The following is a 19,113-nucleotide window of genomic DNA, read 5'->3' as shown; positions in this document are numbered from 1 at the left end:
AGTCTTGTCTAAAGTCCACTTTAAGGGAGGATATTAGCGAAGGGAATGAGGATGTCGAGTCCATATGGGTTGAAATTCATGGAGGGAAAAATGGTAACAAAATTCTCATTGGGGTCTGTTACAAACCCCCAAATATAACAGAAAGCATGGAAAGTCTACTTCTAAAGCAGATAGATGAAGCTGCAACCCATAATGAGGTCCTGGTTATGGGGGACTTTAACTACCCGGATATTAACTGGGAAACAGAAACCTGTGAAACCCATAAAGGCAACAGGTTTCTGCTAATAACCAAGAAAAATTATCTTTCACAATTGGTGCAGAATCCAACCAGAGGAGCAGCACTTTTAGACCTAATACTATCTAATAGACCTGACAGAATAACAAATCTGCAGGTGGTTGGGCATTTAGGAAATAGCGACCACAATATTGTGCAGTTTCACCTGTCTTTCACTAGGGGGACTTGTCAGGGAGTCACAAAAACATTGAACTTTAGGAAGGCAAAGTTTGAACAGCTTAGAGATGCCCTTAATCTGGTAGACTGGGACAATATCCTCAGAAATGAGAATACAGATAATAAATGGGAAATGTTTAAGAACATCCTAAATAGGCAGTGTAAGCGGTTTATACCTTGTGGGAATAAAAGGACTAGAAATAGGAAAAACCCAATGTGGCTAAACAAAGAAGTAAGACAGGCAATTAACAGTAAAAAGAAAGCATTTGCACTACTAAAGCAGGATGGCACCATTGAAATTCTAAAAAACTATAGGGAGAAAAATACTTTATCTAAAAAACTAATTAAAGCTGCCAAAAAGGAAACAGAGAAGCACATTGCTAAGGAGAGTAAAACTAATCCCAAACTGTTCTTCAACTATATCAATAGTAAAAGAATAAAAACTGAAAATGTAGGCCCCTTAAAAAATAGTGAGGAAAGAATGGTTGTAGATGACGAGGAAAAAGCTAACATATTAAACACCTTCTTCTCCACGGTATTCACGGTGGAAAATGAAATGCTAGGTGAAATCCCAAGAAACAATGAAAACCCTATATTAAGGGTCACCAATCTAACCCAAGAAGAGGTGCGAAACCGGCTAAATAAGATTAAAATAGATAAATCTCCGGGTCCGGATGGCATACACCCACGAGTACTAAGAGAACTAAGTAATGTAATAGATAAACCATTATTTCTTATTTTTAGTGACTCTATAGCGACAGGGTCTGTTCCGCAGGACTGGCGCATAGCAAATGTGGTGCCAATATTCAAAAAGGGCTCTAAAAGTGAACCTGGAAATTATAGGCCAGTAAGTCTAACCTCTATTGTTGGTAAAATATTTGAAGGGTTTCTGAGGGATGTTATTCTGGATTATCTCAATGAGAATAACTGTTTAACTCCATATCAGCATGGGTTTATGAGAAATCGCTCCTGTCAAACCAATCTAATCAGTTTTTATGAAGAGGTAAGCTATAGACTGGACCACGGTGAGTCATTGGACGTGGTATATCTCGATTTTTCCAAAGCGTTTGATACCGTGCCGCACAAGAGGTTGGTACACAAAATGAGAATGCTTGGTCTGGGGGAAAATGTGTGTAAATGGGTTAGTAACTGGCTTAGTGATAGAAAGCAGAGGGTGGTTATAAATGGTATAGTCTCTAACTGGGTCGCTGTGACCAGTGGGGTACCGCAGGGGTCAGTATTGGGACCTGTTCTCTTCAACATATTCATTAATGATCTGGTAGAAGGTTTACACAGTAAAATATCGATATTTGCAGATGATACAAAACTATGTAAAGCAGTTAATACAAGAGAAGATAGTATTCTGCTACAGATGGATCTGGATAAATTGGAAACTTGGGCTGAAAGGTGGCAGATGAGGTTTAACAATGATAAATGTAAGGTTATACACATGGGAAGAGGGAATCAATATCACCATTACACACTGAACGGGAAACCACTGGGTAAATCTGACAGGGAGAAGGACTTGGGGATCCTAGTTAATAATAAACTTACCTGGAGCAGCCAGTGCCAGGCAGCAGCTGCCAAGGCAAACAGGATCATGGGGTGCATTAAAAGAGGTCTGGATACACATGATGAGAGCATTATACTGCCTCTGTACAAATCCCTAGTTAGACCGCACATGGAGTACTGTGTCCAGTTTTGGGCACCGGTGCTCAGGAAGGATATAATGGAACTAGAGAGAGTACAAAGGAGGGCAACAAAATTAATAAAGGGGATGGGAGAACTACAATACCCAGATAGATTAGCGAAATTAGGATTATTTAGTCTAGAAAAAAGACGACTGAGGGGCGATCTAATAACCATGTATAAGTATATAAGGGGACAATACAAATATCTCGCTGAGGATCTGTTTATACCAAGGAAGGTGACGGGCACAAGGGGGCATTCTTTGCGTCTGGAGGAGAGAAGGTTTTTCCACCAACATAGAAGAGGATTCTTTACTGTTAGGGCAGTGAGAATCTGGAATTGCTTGCCTGAGGAGGTGGTGATGGCGAACTCAGTCGAGGGGTTCAAGAGAGGCCTGGATGTCTTCCTGGAGCAGAACAATATTGTATCATACAATTATTAGGTTCTGTAGAAGGACGTAGATCTGGGTATTTATTATGATGGAATATAGGCTGAACTGGATGGACAAATGTCTTTTTTCGGCCTTACTAACTATGTTACTATGTTACTATGTTATGGGGCAATAATGAACAGTATGCAGCATTATATGTGGCACAGCTTTATATGGAGCATCTATGGGGCAATAATGAATGGTATGGAGCATCTATTTTTATTTTTGAAATTCACGGGCAGCTGCTGCATTTTCCACCCTAGGCTTATACTCGAGTCAATAAGTTTTCCCAGTTTTTTGTGGCAAAATTAGGGGGGTTGGCTTATACTCGGGTCGGCTTATACTCGAGTATATACGGTATTTCTTCCAGAAAATTATTGCAGTTAAACATGTTTTGTTATGCACATGTTTATTTCCTTTGTTTGTATTGGAACAACATAAAAGAACTGAGAAAAAAGGCAAATTGAACATAATTTCACACAAAACCTCAACAATGAGTCGGATAAAATTGTTGGCACCTTTACTAAACAACTTTGTTTCAAGCATGTGATGATTGTTCAAACTCACCTGTGGCAAGTAACAAGTGTGGGCAACATGAAAATCACACCTGAAACCAGAGAAAAAGGGGAGAAGTTGACTCAAGGAATAATGCAAGTCTGTGTTGAAAATCTGCACATAAAACTCAGCGTACCGCAAGAGAAATTGAAATGTTACAGATTTGAAGCATGCACCGCATATCAAACAACCACAGCAGACATGAGATTTCTGTACATCCCGTCAACCATCCTGGAACTGTAAGACACTGCATTTTGTTTGCTCAGCAAAAATTCACAGCGTTAAAAACATTTAATGGGCGTTTAACCCAAGTAGATGTAAATATATTTATGTGCTCACTTTCATTACTTAATCTCAAATATATGCCAATAAAAAGAAACTTGAAGCTAACGGTTTCCCTGAAAAACAGTAGAATGTGTTCTCAAATGAAATTCTTATTTATTTTAACCCCTTCCCGACAGGCGCCGTACAAGTTCTGCTCTGCGGGAATTGCGTTCCTGCAAACAGCAGTACAGGTACGACGCACCGATTGCTTGGCCTCAGGCTGAGCTATATGGCGATCAGGTGCGGGTGTCAGCTGTGTGTGACTAGCTAGATAGCACCGATCACGGGCATTTAACCCCTGTGATGCCACTGTCACTAGTGACACCGACAAAGAGTAGCATCGCGCAGGGAGGGACAATGCGATGCAATCGCATTGTCTTGATGCTCTCCATGGAGACCCCCAGCTGCAAGATGCTGTGGGGTCCTTCAGGGAAGGTGGCATGTCAGCGCCTGCTCAGAGCAGGACCTGAGACACCTCCTCCCTGTCTGTCAGATCTTGGTCTAATGTCCTGCAGTGCAGATGCATTGCAATAATGTCCCATTCTGGGAAAATGTAAAAAGAAAAAAAAATATTTAAGTGTAAAAATTTTTTTTTTTTAAATCCTCAAATGAAGAAAAAAAAGGAAACAAATATTTTCCAATAAATACATTTATTTATGTAAATAATAAAAAAAACAATAAAAGAACACATATTTGGAATCACCACATCCGCAACGACCCGCTATATCAAACAGTGCCACTAGTTAACCCCTTCAATGAACACCATGAAAAAATAAATAAAAAATGAGGCAGAAAACAATGCTTTATCATCATACCACCAAACAAAAAGTGCAATTAAACATGATCAAAAAGACAAATGTAACTAAAAATGGTACCACTGAAAACATCATCTTGTCCCGCAAAAAACAAGCCTCCACACAGCTCCATCAACAGAAAAATAGAAAACCTATAGCTCTCAGAATAAAGCGATGCAAAAATAATTATTTTTTATATAAAATGTATTGTCTAAAAGCATCAAAACATAAAAAAGATGTAAATTGGGTATTACTATAATTGTACTGACCCGAAGAATAAAGCTGTCTTACTAATTTTAGCACAAGCAGAACGGTATAAAAAACGCAATTCCTGAATTGCTGGTATTTGTTCATTCTGCCTCCCAAAAATCGGAATAGAAAGCGATCAAAAAATTTCATGTGCCCTAAAATGGTACCAATAAAAACGTTAGCTTGTCCCACAAGAAACAAGCCATAATATGACTTTGTCGGTCAAAATATGGAAAAATTATAGCTCTCAGCCAAACATAAAACCCCAATATAAATCTGGTATCGCTGTAATCATACCGAACCAAAAATAAAGTCGCCTAATCACTTATACCACACGAAGAATGACATAAAAAATAAATTAAACCAATTCTTCACCTGCTGTTGATTTTTTCATTCTGCCTCCCAAAGATCGCAGTAAGGCTTGTTGTACACTTATTCTGCGCTCTGCGCTGAGCTCTTACTCCGGGGTTTCTGTGTAAATCTCTGAAATACGTGATTCAGACAAAATCCCGGTGGAAAATTCCCTATGATGAGGCAGATGGAGACACTGTGGGCACCATAAGACCTGTGATGCGGTGGTGTCTGTCTTTTTAGGATTGCAAAAAAGTGCTGTTGGCCACAATTTTGTGCACTTCTGAAAAGGACACCACTGAACTGAGGCCAGACGGAGTCCAGAGTAACTCTGCTGCCTAATTATAGTGAATAGGATCCATCAAGAGTTTCATCTGTCACGTCACTTGGAGATTTAGATGGAAACCCCGATGTAAGTGCTCAGTGTAGAGCGCTGGATAAATGTGATCATAAATGCTATGTAAAATGTTCCCAATTAAACGCTTCAACTCAATCCACTAAAAAGCAAGCCCTCACTCAGGTCTGTCATCTGTTAACGGAAATATAGGGGCTTCCATGTTACTGGTAGCACAAATGCTCTGGAAAAGCGAAATGGCTCCTCACCCCCCAAAGGAAATTCAGCAAATTCTTTGCTGCCAAATCTAAATGCCTCCCACCCATCTGAGCCCCAGTGTGCCTAAACAACATTTAGTGCCCACATGTTTGGCATTTCTGTAGGGATGAGAACCCGCCTAATTTACAGGTGCATGTCTCCAGAAGCATGAGCTGAGTATAATGTACTGGTGACTGCAACGTACTGGTCACTACAGGGTACTTGTCAGTGCAACAGCAGTTTGCAATTTACACTCAGCAACATCCACTTCTGCTTGTTTCTGGAAAACACCCATGAGTCAAAATCGTCACTACATCTGTAGATAAATCCCCAAAGGGTTATAATTTCCAAAATGGGGTCACTTGAGGGGACATACTGCTTTTCTAGCACTTAGGGGCTCTTTATATGGAATCCACAAACTATTCTAGGAAACTCTGCGCTCCAGGAGGCAAATAGTGCTCCGTTCCTCCCGAGTCTTTCCATATGGCTAAGTAGTACTGCACAGCCACATATGGGGTATTGCCACATTCAGTAGAAATTGTTGGACAAATTTTGGTGCCAGTTTTACCCATTTCCCAGTATAAAAATTTAAAACTTGTGTCTAACACACAATCTTGGTGGTAAAAATGTAAATTATTTTATCTTCCCTGCTTAATGGTCTTCATTGAGTAGTTTAATTTGTAAAATGGGATTACTTATGTGGGTTTCTGCTGTGTTGGCATCTCAGGAGCTCTGCCAATGTAACATGGCACCCTCAAACAAGTGCACATAATCTGCACTGTAATATTGCGTTTCTTCCCTTCTGAGCTTTGCACTGTGCCTCAAAAGTAGTTTTCAACGACATATGGGCCATCAGTGAACTCAGGAGAAATTACACAAAAAATGTTGGGGTCCATATTCTCCTGTTACCCCTGTGAAAATACAAAATTTGAAGCTAAAAAAGATTTTTGCAGGAAATATGTGATTTTTTATTTTCATGGCGTAACATTATAAACTTCTGTTAAGCACCTGTGAGTTCAAGGTGCTCAATACACATCTAGATAAGTTCCCAAAGGGGTCTAGTTTCCAAAATGGTGTCACATGTTGGGGGTTTCCACTGTTTAGGCACATCAGGGGCTCTGCAAACGCGACATGGCAACCGCTAATTATTGCAACAAATTTTACATTCAAAAGGTCAAATGGCGCTCCTTCCCTTCCTAGCCCTGCCGTGTGCCCAAACAGTTGTTTTCCTCCACATATTGGGTATCTGCGTACTTGGGAAAAATTGCACAACAAATTGTAGGGACTAATTCCTCCTGTTACCTTATGAAAATGCAACATTTTGAGCTAAAAAAGATTTATCTGGGAAATATGTGATTTTTTTATTTTCACGGCTTAAAGTTATAAACTTCTGTGAAGCACCTGTGAGTTAAAGGTGCTCAATACACATCTAACTAAGTTGCCAAAGGGGTCTAGTTTCCAAAATACTGTCACTTTGGGGGGTTTCCACTGCTTAGGAACATCAGGGGCTCTCCAAACTCGACATGGCATCCGCTAATCATTCCAGCAAATTTTACATTAAAAAAGTCAAATGGCGCTCCTTCCCTTCCAAGCCCTGTCGTGTGCCCAAACAGTTAATTTTCCCCACATATGGGGTCTCGGCATGCTCAGGAGAAATTACACAACAAATTTTTTTGTCTATTTTCTCCTGTTACCCTTGCAAAGTTAAAAGAAAATTAGGTCTAAAGGAAAATTTTGATGATAGAAAATTAAATGTTTATTTTTCCTTCCACATTCCAAAAATTCCTGTGAAGCACCTAAAGGGTTAATAAACATCTTGAATGTGGTTTTGAGTACCTTGAGGGGTGCAGTTTTTAGAATGGTGTCACTTGTGGGTATTTTCTGTCATATAGGCCCCTCAAAGTCATTTCAAATGTAAGGTGGTCCCTTAAAAAATGGTTTTGTAAATTTTGTTGTGAAAAATGAGAAATCGCTGGTAAACTTTTCACCCTTATAACTTCATAACAAAAAAAAGTTTGAAAAAGTAAAAGTTTATAAATAGCGAAATTTTCAACATTTTCACCAATTTTCTGTTTATTTCACAAATAAACCCAAGTCATATCAAATAAATTTTACCACTATCATGAAGTACAATATATCTTGAGAAAATAGTCTCAGAATCGATGGGATCCATTGAAGGGTTCTAGAGTTATAACCTCATAAATTGACAGTGGTCAGAATTGTAAAAATTGGCCGGTCAGGAAGGTGAAAACCGGCTTCAGTTCAAAGGGGTTAATATAATAAAAGCATTTTTTTTTTATATGTTTGTCCTCTAATTTGCGATTGATTGAATAACAGTATAGATCCTGTACTGCTGAATTCTGCATGTAATCTCATCTAACACAAATACAGATATCGTGCAAAGGCTGAATGAAATAGCAGCTCGAAGCAGGAATACAGATTACTTAGAAAGGATGATAAAGCATTTGAATGCTCAAGAGCAAAAAAATGAACAACTACTAACTACTATGAAGCAACAGATTGACCTGCTGCAGAGTGAAGCCATGTAAGAATAATGCATTCTTAGTATTTCTAATGTTTTATATTGATTGTATTTTGCAAAAGTAATTCAAGCTAAAACAATACATTATTTCATTATTAGCTCACTATTGCTTTACTTGTGAAAACCTTTAATAGTGCTATTATACATTTTGCTTCTATTTTTTATGCAGTTTTTGGGGCCAAAAGAAGGAGTGGATAAAAAGTAACTAATATTTTATTGGTTAATATCATAATTGTAACTATAGTAAATGTAGTATCTGTACTTTATACATTGTCTTAATTTGTGTTTCACACTTGGTTTTACCTTTAAAAACTGTATGACAAAATATCTGAACAAAACCTGAAACATATAAGGCCAGTCTCACACGTCCAGATAATTCCGGTACCGGAGAAAATGGTACCGGAGTTATCCGTGTCCGTGTGCTCACGTAGGCTATCCGTGTGGGATCCGTGTGATGTCCGTGAGTACGTTTTTAGGGTCCGTGTGCTGTACGTGTGCTGTAGGTGTGCTGTACGTTTGCTGTACGTGTGTCCATGTCCTTGTATTGCAACAATTTTTACAATTTTAACCCTATGACAGGAAAAACGCACACGGACAGCACACGGATAGCACACGCTCAGCATTACATTAATGGGTCCGTGTGATCCGTGCGCTCCCACGAACACTGACATGTCTCCGTGTTTTGCAAACGGACACACTGTCCATGAAAACACGTTGACATGTGCAGAGACACATTTATTTTAATGTGTCTACGTGAGTCAGTGTCTCCGGTACGTGAGGAAACTGTCACCACATGTACCGGAGCCACTGACGTGTGAAACCGGCCTAAAAGTGAGACCAGGTTATGTATGCAGGCAGCCAAACCATGGCCATATGCAGAAGCTGAGCCGGCACATGACTGTCTGTAGATCGGCCAAAACATGTGAGGGTCCTTTGCCTGCATTAGTCACATCGTTGTCCTCACACTTAGGCCAGTCTCACACGTCCAGATAATTCCGGTACCGGAAAAATCGGTACCGGAATTATCCGTGTCCATGTGCTTACGTTGAACATCAGTGTGGCACACGTGCGGCAGCCGTGTGCCGCCCATGTGCCGACTGAGGACCACACGGACCGTGCAGGAGACAGCGCCAGAGTTAAGCACTGTCCCCTGCGTGTGGTGCTGAAGCCGATATTCATCCCTTCTTCCCAGCAGCATTCACTGGAAAGAAGGAATGAATAATCCTTTTTTTTTATTTATTTTTGTTTTTAAAATAAAGTTGCCGGTAATCTGCCCCTTCCCACCCCCTGTGCGCCCCCCCCCCCCCTTGCTGGCATTAAAATACTTACCCAGCTCCCTCGGCGCTTACATCCTCTCAGCGTCGCAGCTCTTCCTGTATGAGCAGTCACGTGGTGCCGCTTATTACAGTAATGAATATGCGGCTCCACCCCTATGGGAGGTGGAGCCGCATATTCATCACTGTAATGTGTGGCGCCATGTGACCGTTCATACAGGACAAGCAGCGACCCTGAAAGGAAGCATCGAGGGAGCTGGGTAAGTATTTTAATGCCAGCAGGCGGGCGCACAGGGGGAGGGAGGTGGGAGCTGACCGGGAACTTTATTTTAAACACACACAAAAAAAACCCCTGATTTTTCATTCCTTCTCTCCAGCGAACGCTGCTGGGAAGAAGGAATGAATTCTGGATTCAGCACCCAAAGCAGGGGACAGCGCTTAACTCTAGCGCTGTCTCCTGTACGGTGCGTGTGGTACCCAGTCGGCACACGGACGGCACACGGACGGCATCCGTGTGCGGTACGTGTTTTCACGGACCCATTGACTTTAATGGGTCCGTGTGATACGTGCACTCCCACAAACACTGACATGTCTCTGTGTTTTTCAAACGGACACACGGTCCGTAAAAACACGCTGACATGTGCAGAAACACATTGATTTTAATGTGTCTACGTGAGTCAGTGTCTCCGGTACGTGAGGAAACTGTCACCTCCCGTACCGGAGCCACTGACGTGTGAAACCGGCCTTAGGCCACATGAGTGTATAAAGCATTCATCGATTTTTTTTCTGGAAAAAACAGACGTTTTTCATCTGTGGTGTCTTACTTATGATTTCCGTTTTTATACATGAGTAGTTATTAAAATTTACAAGAACAAATACAGTACTGTTTCCTGTGTTAAAAAATTGCAACATATCTGTAAAAATCAGATGCTATACAGGATCTATTTTTTTTTGCTCATCTCAAATGTGGAAGAGACTAGCACATGCTGCAATTATTTTCATGCGGATGTTAGGTCCACGTAAAAACAGTCATCTAAACAGCACTCTTGAATATTATCGGTCTGAGGGTTGTCAGATATTTCATGGAGAGCACTCAGACCGAAAATACAGTCATATCAATGTAGCCCAGGACCACATGCTCACGTTGAGTATTTTTTACATCAGTTTTTGCAAGCCAAAACCAGGAGTGGGACAATCAGTGGAAAAGTATAACAGAAACATATGCACCACTTCTGCATTTATCACCCACTCCTGGTTTTGAAAAACTCGGTGTATGGTAGAATATGTCACCAGGATTATCAGAATGAAGGGTGTGAGTCCTCTTGGTGTCCAGGGTAAAACAGAATGTACGTATGTACTGGTATAATCCTCTTTTAGGAATACTCTGTTTGTATCTTACTTATATTTGATTAGATTTCATTTTTAAAAAATATTGAAATAAAATGTGATGTTTTATGAGAACTGTTTTGCACTCTGTGTCCTCTAAGAGGACTCCTCTTGTTTGTTTTCTGATTTACCCTAGAGTGTTTGTCTCTCTATAAGGGATTTCTGGTTGTTCGTTTTTTGTTGGTATTCACTATCTGTGATTTGGTTGCTTTTTTAAAGGAATTGTTGTGACTCTAGGTGTGCAACAACATGTCACAAACAAATTGCACAAATCGTGGCCAAAGTCGCTGAGTATCTCCAGCCATGTCAGCATTGTCTCGAGGATGTATAATCTGACAAGAGAGGATAAGGCTAAATTCACACGGGCATAAAAAACAATCATCCGATTTTCATCCAGAAAAGTGGATAATTTTTCACCTGTTTTGTTCCCTGTACAGCATGTTATACAGCAGCAATTAATAACATTTTCAAAACCAAATACTGTTCTTTATGTTAATAATTACAACTTATTAGTTAAAATCGGGTGCTGTACATATGATCCATGTGGTATTCAATTTTTTTTTCTTTATCTCCTCATTTCTCAGTGTTTCAGAAAACAACAAATATTCCTTGATGTTTTTAATTGTCATTTATGCAGCCATGGATGAAGCTTAGCTGTCATATGAAAGGATCACCTGCCATCTGACAACTCTTAGGCTACACTCACTCATCGGTGTGACACATCCATGCCCTTTTGTAAAGTCCAAAATTCCATAACTTTTGTCAAGAATTGCTAAATGTAATTGGATACCTTTCTTATTTGGCTTTATCTTCTAGAAAAAGAGGTATTTCAACAAGGCCCAGTGTATCCCCAACCTCTCGAAAAATAGAAAGAGTTCCAATATGGTTTCAACAACCATTTGTTCCAATGTATGGAGGTGGAAGCTTGACATCTGAAATCAGGTAAAAGCCTTTATTCAGAGTATAAACTAATAATAATTATAATCAGAACTTATGAAGGAGAGAGAATTCAAATTCCAATAGAGTCCAGCAGAGTCACAAATCATGGCTCTGTTCCTCAAGAAGCATGGCCAACAGGCAGCAAAATAACCACGGTTGTAGACTTTAATTGTGTAAATTATGTAGGTTCAGACCCAGAACAACCTGCTGGGTGTCAAAAGCCACTTTATCAGGGCTCATGTATTTAAATACAAGATCAGTGCAGTTTTGGGTTCAGATATACCTAAAATCTGTGATCCATGGCAGACTGACTCTTAAGTGTTGTCATTAATAATAAAAATTAATGGGATATTATGAAACGTTCTCAAAGGTTCTCAGCAAAATGTTCTCAAATAGCTGTTTTTATATCTGTTATATGGAATATAAACTGTCAGTTTCCCTGTCAGAACAAAGACCCTTCCCCAGGAATAATATTGGCGCCAACAACTGAACTTTGTATGAATTCCCTATCAAAATAGCAACAGAAAGTCTGAGTGTACATTTTTACTGCAACTTTACCTGTTCCTGATATTCACCGTGCACGTATGGTGCATGTCGATGTTGACATATGGAACTGCTCAGGAGCCGACCCGCACTATACATGGCAACTGCATGTGAAAGCAGAAATTAGCCTACTTTCACACTAGCGTCGGCGTCTGCCCGTCGCAGTGCGTCGGGCCGACGTACCAACGCATCCTGTGCCAACGCAGCACTACGGGGACAAAGGATGCATTATTACAACGCATCCGCTGCCCCATTGTGAGTTGCGGGGAGGAGGGGGCGGAGTTCCGGCCGTGCATGCGCAGTCGGAAATGGCGGACACAACGCACCAAAAAAACGTTACAAGCAACGTTTTTTGGTGCTGACGGTCTGCCACAACATGACACAACCGTCGACGGTTGCGACGTGTGGCAATGCGTCGCAATGCGTCGCTAATACAAGCTGTAATGGGGTCTAACAAGCTGGGGTACCTCTTTCAGTACCACCCCGTGTTTCAGGAGGTCCACTCTGCTTTTGCTGGATTCTGAATGAAGGACGCTGGCTGGAATTCCTTGGTTACGTGAGAGCATATAAAAGCTGACTGCTACCCCACGTATTTCCGGTCTAAAAGAACTCACTTTATTTACAGCACACAGAATATATAACACAGATACACAGGGCAGGCCAATAGAAAAAACAGGCCAGACATACATTACAATAGCCGCAGGGGGCCGGAGCCTGCTGATATTTACTGGGGAAATTACAAAGGTGGGGGGGGACAGAAGGGGGATATCTTGTCCTCTCTGCCCAGGGGCGCAGCCTGTGGACTGATGCATTTCACATGGAACCTATTATACATAATATATACTGCATAACATATTCTTGGTGTTGGGGGTTCTGTAACATGGCTCCCCTTTTCAGCGACGCAATCGGCATACACAGTCGGATCCTTAACGAATCGGTTTGGGGATGACCGAAGTTTATGGGGTTGGTACAAGTTCCGTTTGTCGACTTAGTCCATCGGCATTACCGTTTTGTTTGCCAGGTCTGTAGTGGATGGTGAAGTCCAGAGGTTGTAGCGCTAAACTCCACCGCAGTAATCTGGCGTTGTCTCCGGAGACCCGAATAAGCCAGACTAGGGGATTATGGTCCGTTAGGAGGGAAAACTGTCGTCCATACAAATATGGTTGTAACTTTTTGAGTGCCCATACTATTGCCAGGCACTCCTTCTCGATGGCCGCATAGCTCACTTCACGGGGCAGTAGTTTCCGACTCAGGTAAGCTACCAGGTGCTCTTGGCCGTCCGGCCCGACTTGTCTTAGTACTGCCCCCAATCCAAATATAGAAGCGTCTGTGTGAACAAGGAAACGTTTAGTTGGATCGGGTGCGGCCAATACAGGGGTATTGGTGAGGGCGTCCTTTAGCTGGCGGAAGGCTTCCTCACACTCTGGGGTCCAGGTTACCTGGCGGGGTTGGTTCTTACGGGTCAGATCAGTGAGGGGCTTGGCCATGCTACTGTAATTGGGAACAAATTTCCTGTAATACCCCGCTGTCCCTAGAAACGCCATGACCTGGGTTTTAGTGCGTGGGGTGGGCCATTTGGCTATGGCCTCAATCTTGGCTGGTTCTGGTCTCTGTTTCCCACTTCCCACCCAATGCCCTAAATACTGAACCTCTGCTTTGCCCACGTGACACTTGTTTGGGTTCAGGGTGATTCCGGCCTTGTGGATCCTGTCTAATACTGTCACTAGGTGATTTAGATGCTCTTCCCATGTCGCGCTGTAGATGGCGATGTCATCCAGGTAGGCACATGCATAGTCCTGGAGACATCCAGAAGCCGGTCAGCCAGCCTCTGGAAGGTCGCCGGGGCAGTCTTCATCCCGAATGGCATAACTCGAAACTGGAATAAGCCAAACGGGGTGACAAATGCCGACTTGGGAATAGCATCAGGACTAAGGGGAATCTGCCAGTAGCCTTTGCATAGATCGATGGTGGTCAAATACTTTGCCCCTGCCAGCCGGTCTAACAAGTCATCCACACGCGGCATGGGATACGCATCCATCACTGTTTTCTCATTGAGCTTACGATAGTCTACACAAAACTGTGTACTCCCATCCTTCTTGGGCACTAACACTACGGGGGATGCCCAGAGACTATCTGACTCTTCAATGACCCCTAAACGCAACATCTCTTGTATTTCTTGTCGCATCCCTTCTCGTACAGACTCAGGGACGTGGAAGGGGGGTTGTCGCAGGGGGGTCTGATCCTGGGTCTCAACCTTGTGTTGTGCCAGGTGAGTGTACCCGGGTTTCCCCGAAAACATCCTCTGTCGCTGCCTCAAAAACTCCTCCGCCTGCTGTCTCTCCCGGGGGCTTAGGTCTTCACCCAAGTGTACCTGGTCCCATGTTTTAGACTGAGTCCTCTCCCCTAAGACATCAGGCAAGGGAAGTCCGGCTAAATCCTCTGCTTCGGGTGCACAGATGGCCACTACCTCTTCAGGGTGCTCCTGATAGGGCTTCAGCATATTCACGTGGAACATGCGGATAACCCTGGGGTCGTCACAATCGGCGACATTATAGGTGGTGTCGGCTATTTTCCCCACTACCTGGTAGGGCCCCTGCCATGCAGCTTGGAACTTGTTCTGCCTAGTGGGCTCTAACACCAGGACCTTCTGCCCTATTTCCAAGATGCTCTCTGGCCCTCCGATCGTACCATACGCGCTGGCGCTGCTGGGCCACCTGCATGTTCCCACGTACAGCCTGGGTCAGCTCCTGTAGGCGGTCCCGGAATTCCAGCACATAGGGTACAATAGGCACCCCTTCTATGATGCCCTCCTCTTCCCAGTGTTCTAGCACTAAGTCTAGTGGTCCCTTTACCCGTCTCCCGTATACCAGTTCGAATGGGGAGAATCCCGTGGATTCTTGGGGCACCTCTCGATAGGCAAACAGGAGGTGAGGCAAGAATTTCTCCCAGTCCCTGTAGGTCCTGGTAAAAGTCCCAATGAGTTGTTTTAACGTCCCGTTAAAGCGTTCACACAACCCATTGGTTTGCGGGTGGTACGGGGCGCTTCTAATGGACTTTACGCCGCACAGCTTCCACAGTTGGTTGGTCACCTCTGCTGTAAACTGGGAACCCTGGTCTGAGATAATCTCCCGAGGAAATCCAACCCGTGAGAAAACCTGGAGCAGGGCAGCCGCCACTGTCTCTGCCAGTATGTTAGGTAACGCAACCGCCTCTGGATACTGTGTGGCATAATCTACCACTGTCAATATATACCTTTTCCCTGATGGACTGGGTTTGGCTAACGGCCCTATCAGATTGACCGCTACTCGGCTAAATGGTTCCTCCACAATGGGGAGGGGGCGTAATTTGGCCTTGCATCGATCTCCCCTCTTGCCAATGCGCTGGCAACTGTTACAGGTCTGGCAGTATTGACGAACATCATAGGTTACCCCCGGCCAAAAGAAGTTTTGTGTCAGACGATGCCTGGTACGACTGACGCCGAAGTGCCTGGCCAAGGGTATGTCATGAGAGATTCGCAGTAACTCCTGCCTATACTTCTTGGGAACTACCAGCTGTCATTTTATAGTGGGGCTCGTCCCTGTGTGGTGCTGCTCTGTGATCCGGTAGAGGAGTCCCTGCTTTCATATAAACTGTTCCCCTTCCAGTACCCCTCTCCCCTCCTGTGCCTTCCCACGATATCCCTCCAATGAAGGATCAAGTAACTCCCTCTTAAATTCATCTGGGGTGGCCCAAGAAATGTGTCTGGCTATGGGAATACGTGTAGGGCTGGGATGTCTTACCTGGGCCTCCTCTGAGTGTGATTCCGCCTCCGCAGCTCGAGCTTGTCTCCGGGTGGTCACAGGATATGTCTCAGCCAGAGGGGCAATCGAGAAGGCAGGCAACATGGGCCCCAAGTCAATTCCCAGCAAAATGTCTGCAGGCAAATCCTCCATCAAGCCGACCTCAACAAGGCCATCCCCAACTCCCCAGTTCAGGTGAATCCTGGCAGTGGGCAGTCGATGTATGGCTCCCCCTGCTACACGGACTGCCACTGTCCGGTCCATCTTCTCTTAGTCCCAGACGAGATGAGGCTTCACAAGGGTCAAAGTTGCTCCGGAATCTCTTAGTCTCTGCATGCGTTTCCCATTAACCCACACGACCTGTTGATGCTGTTGTCGATTATCTGCCCGGGCTGCCTGCACGGGGTCTACTTCATGCAGCACTTCCTCCATGTCTTCCACCCCTTGGTTAGTTGTAGCCCCCAATGCCGGGTCAGCTTCACCTTGGTAGCAGTGTACAGCGGCCCGGCGGAAGGTAGCTGTTCCCGCCTTTGGCCACTGGGTATGCTGAGTCCGGTTGGGACATTGTGTTTGCAGGTGGCCCAGCTGACGGCAGGTGTGGCATCGCGCCCCAGGGGAACTGTGGTAGGCCGGTGTTGTGAATTCTGTGGCTGAATTCACTCCTGTGGTCACAAGTGGTACTGCAGCTTCTGAGCTTCCTCCCTCAGGTGTTCTGGTGAGCTCGTTAACTGCTTCATTACTTAACTCCACCTGATGCTGCTATCCTTGCTCCTTGTCAATGTTTCAGTGTTGGATCTGAGCTTCTCCTGATTGTTCCTGTGACCCGCTGCTCTGTATAGCTAAGTGCTTTTTGTTTTTTGTTGCTTTTTTTCTGTCCAGCTTGTCTTTTGTTTTGCTGGAAGCTCTGAGACGCAAAGGGTGTACCGCCGTGCCGTTAGTTCGGCACGGTGGGTTTTTTTTGCCCCCTTTGCGTGGTTTTGCTTTAGGGTTTTTTGTAGACTGCAAAGTTCGCTTTACTGTCCTCGCTCTGTCCTAGAATATCGGGCCCCACTTTGCTGAATCTATTTCATCCCTACGTTTTGTCTTTTCATCTTACTCACAGTCATTATATGTGGGGGGCTGCCTTTTCCTTTGGGGAATTTCTCTGGGGCAAGTCAGACCTATTTTTCTATCTTCAGGCTAGCTAGTTTCTTAGGCTGTGCCGAGTTGCCTAGGTAGTTGTTAGGCGCAATCCACAGCCGCTTTTAGTTGTGTTTAGGATAGGATCAGGTGTGCAGTCTACAGAGTTTCCACGTCTCAGAGCTCGTTCTTGTATTTTTGGGTATTTGTCAGATCACTGTGTGCGCTCTGATCGCTAAGCACACTGTGTTTCTGGATTGCCTTCATAACACCTGTCATTAGCAAACATAACAGGCCGGGTTTCTAGCTGGTCCTCCTACAATCTTCGGTGGTTTGGGACCTTCCAGGTCCATGGGCGGACCCCTAGTGACCATCTTTGATCCTGACAACTGAGGCCTCCTGGCGTCATGATGTTCATCGGCCAGATGAGCGGCTTCCTGAAGAGTCATTGGCCGCCTGTCCCAAAGCCATTCCTGTGTCTCGGGGGTTAGTCCATTAAAGAATCGTTCTAACAAGAAGAGCTGGAGGACATCCTCCTTAGTGGTTGCTTCGCTCCCTTGTACCCACTGTAGCAGTGACCGCCGTAATTTACAGGCCCATTCAGCGTGGGTATCGGTTACTCATTTTATAAGTCCGCGGAACTTTTGGCGGTATGCCTCTGGTGTCAGCACATACCGAGCCAAGATCACTTCTTTGATCCGCTCATAGTCCATACAGTCCTCATCAGGTACCGTGCGATAGGCGTCCGCTGCCCGGCCTGTCAGCTTGCTGGCCAGAATCTGAACCCGTTCCTCCGGCTTCACTTGATGAAGGGCACGCTGCCGCTCAAAGTCCTGCAGAAAACCATCAATGTCTTCCTCTGCCTCCCCCAACTGTCGGAAGGCATTATACTGGATCTTTTTGTGGCTTGTTGAAGGTACCTGGGTGGAAGCCAGAGCTCCCCCTGCTCGCTGACTCTCCTCTCTCCGCTCTGCCATCTCCATCTTGACCAGCTCCACTTTAGTCCGCTCTGCCATCTCCATCTTGGCTAGCTCTATCCTGGTCCGCTCAGCCATCTTTCCCTTCAGATCAGTACGCACATCAGCCATCACCTCTCGTATGATCTCTACTGCAGGGTTTGGGCCATAGAACGCCAGTCTGTTTTTTACCTCCCTCTGGAATTCAGTCTCCTCCACGTTCACATTGGGGGGCGCTGCACTGTCGTGTTCCATGATGGCTGCTATCAAATCCGCTTTTGTTTTGTTGCTGGCGATTAACCCTCGGGCTTCCGCCAGATCTTTTAATGTAGTCCTCTTTAACTTCTGGTAGTTGTCTTCCATTCATTCCTTTCCTCATGTAGAAGGGGTATCAAATCCCGCTGTCTGCCACCAGTGTAACGGGGTCTAACAAGCTGGGGTACCTCTTTCAGTACCACCCCGTGTTTCAGGAGGTCCACTCTGCTTTTGCTGGATTCTGAATGAAGGACGCTGGCTGGAATTCCTTGGTTACGTGAGAGCATATAAAACCTGACTGCTACCCCACGTATTTCCGGTCTAAAAGAACTCACTTTATTTACAGCACACAGAATATATAACATAGATACACAGGGCAGGCCAATAGAAAAAACAGGCCAGACATACATTACAATCATTACAATAGCCGCAGGGGGCCGGAGCCTGCTGATATTTACTGGGGAAATTACAAAGGTGGGGGAGGACAGAAGGGGGATATCTTGTCCTCTCTGCCCAGGGGCGCAGCCTGTGGACTGATGCATTTCACATGGAACCTATTATACATAATATATACTGCATAACATATTCTTGGTGCTGCGGGTTCTGTAACACAAGCCTATGGAGAAAAAACGCATCCTGCAAACAACTTTGCGATGTGCGTCATACGACGATAGTGTGAAAGTAGCCTTAAAGCTAATCTCCAATTGCTACTGCTGACTAACAAATCATTTTTTTTTACAAATTTGGTAGGGAGGTAATACTACTATCCTAAAAAACCAAGTCAGACAATACCATGCAATAAATGCTGTAAAACCAAAATCTAAAAAGCAATGGCAAAATTCCGAGGAGAAAGGGGGGAAGTTGCAGTTTCACCACATTTAGAAT

At 44.1% G+C, this 19,113-nt stretch overlaps 1 protein-coding gene across 1 annotated transcript in view; it reads left to right on the top strand.

The window, feature by feature from the left end:
• LOC138677652 (coiled-coil domain-containing protein 17-like) overlaps nt 1-19,113 on the top strand; it is an 82,665-nt gene that overhangs the window by 22,055 nt on the left and 41,497 nt on the right. The window contains exons 4-5 of the mRNA XM_069767668.1: nt 7,827-7,980; nt 11,454-11,579. Of these exons, the coding sequence (XP_069623769.1) occupies nt 7,827-7,980; nt 11,454-11,579 (280 nt within the window). The remainder of the gene's footprint in view (nt 1-7,826; nt 7,981-11,453; nt 11,580-19,113) is intronic.

Source organism: Ranitomeya imitator, chromosome 1 (assembly GCF_032444005.1).
Source record: "Ranitomeya imitator isolate aRanImi1 chromosome 1, aRanImi1.pri, whole genome shotgun sequence".
NCBI lineage: Eukaryota > Metazoa > Chordata > Amphibia > Anura > Dendrobatidae > Ranitomeya > Ranitomeya imitator.
Note: the sequence above shows the minus strand (reverse complement) of the source record. Positions and strands in the feature narration are given on the sequence as shown.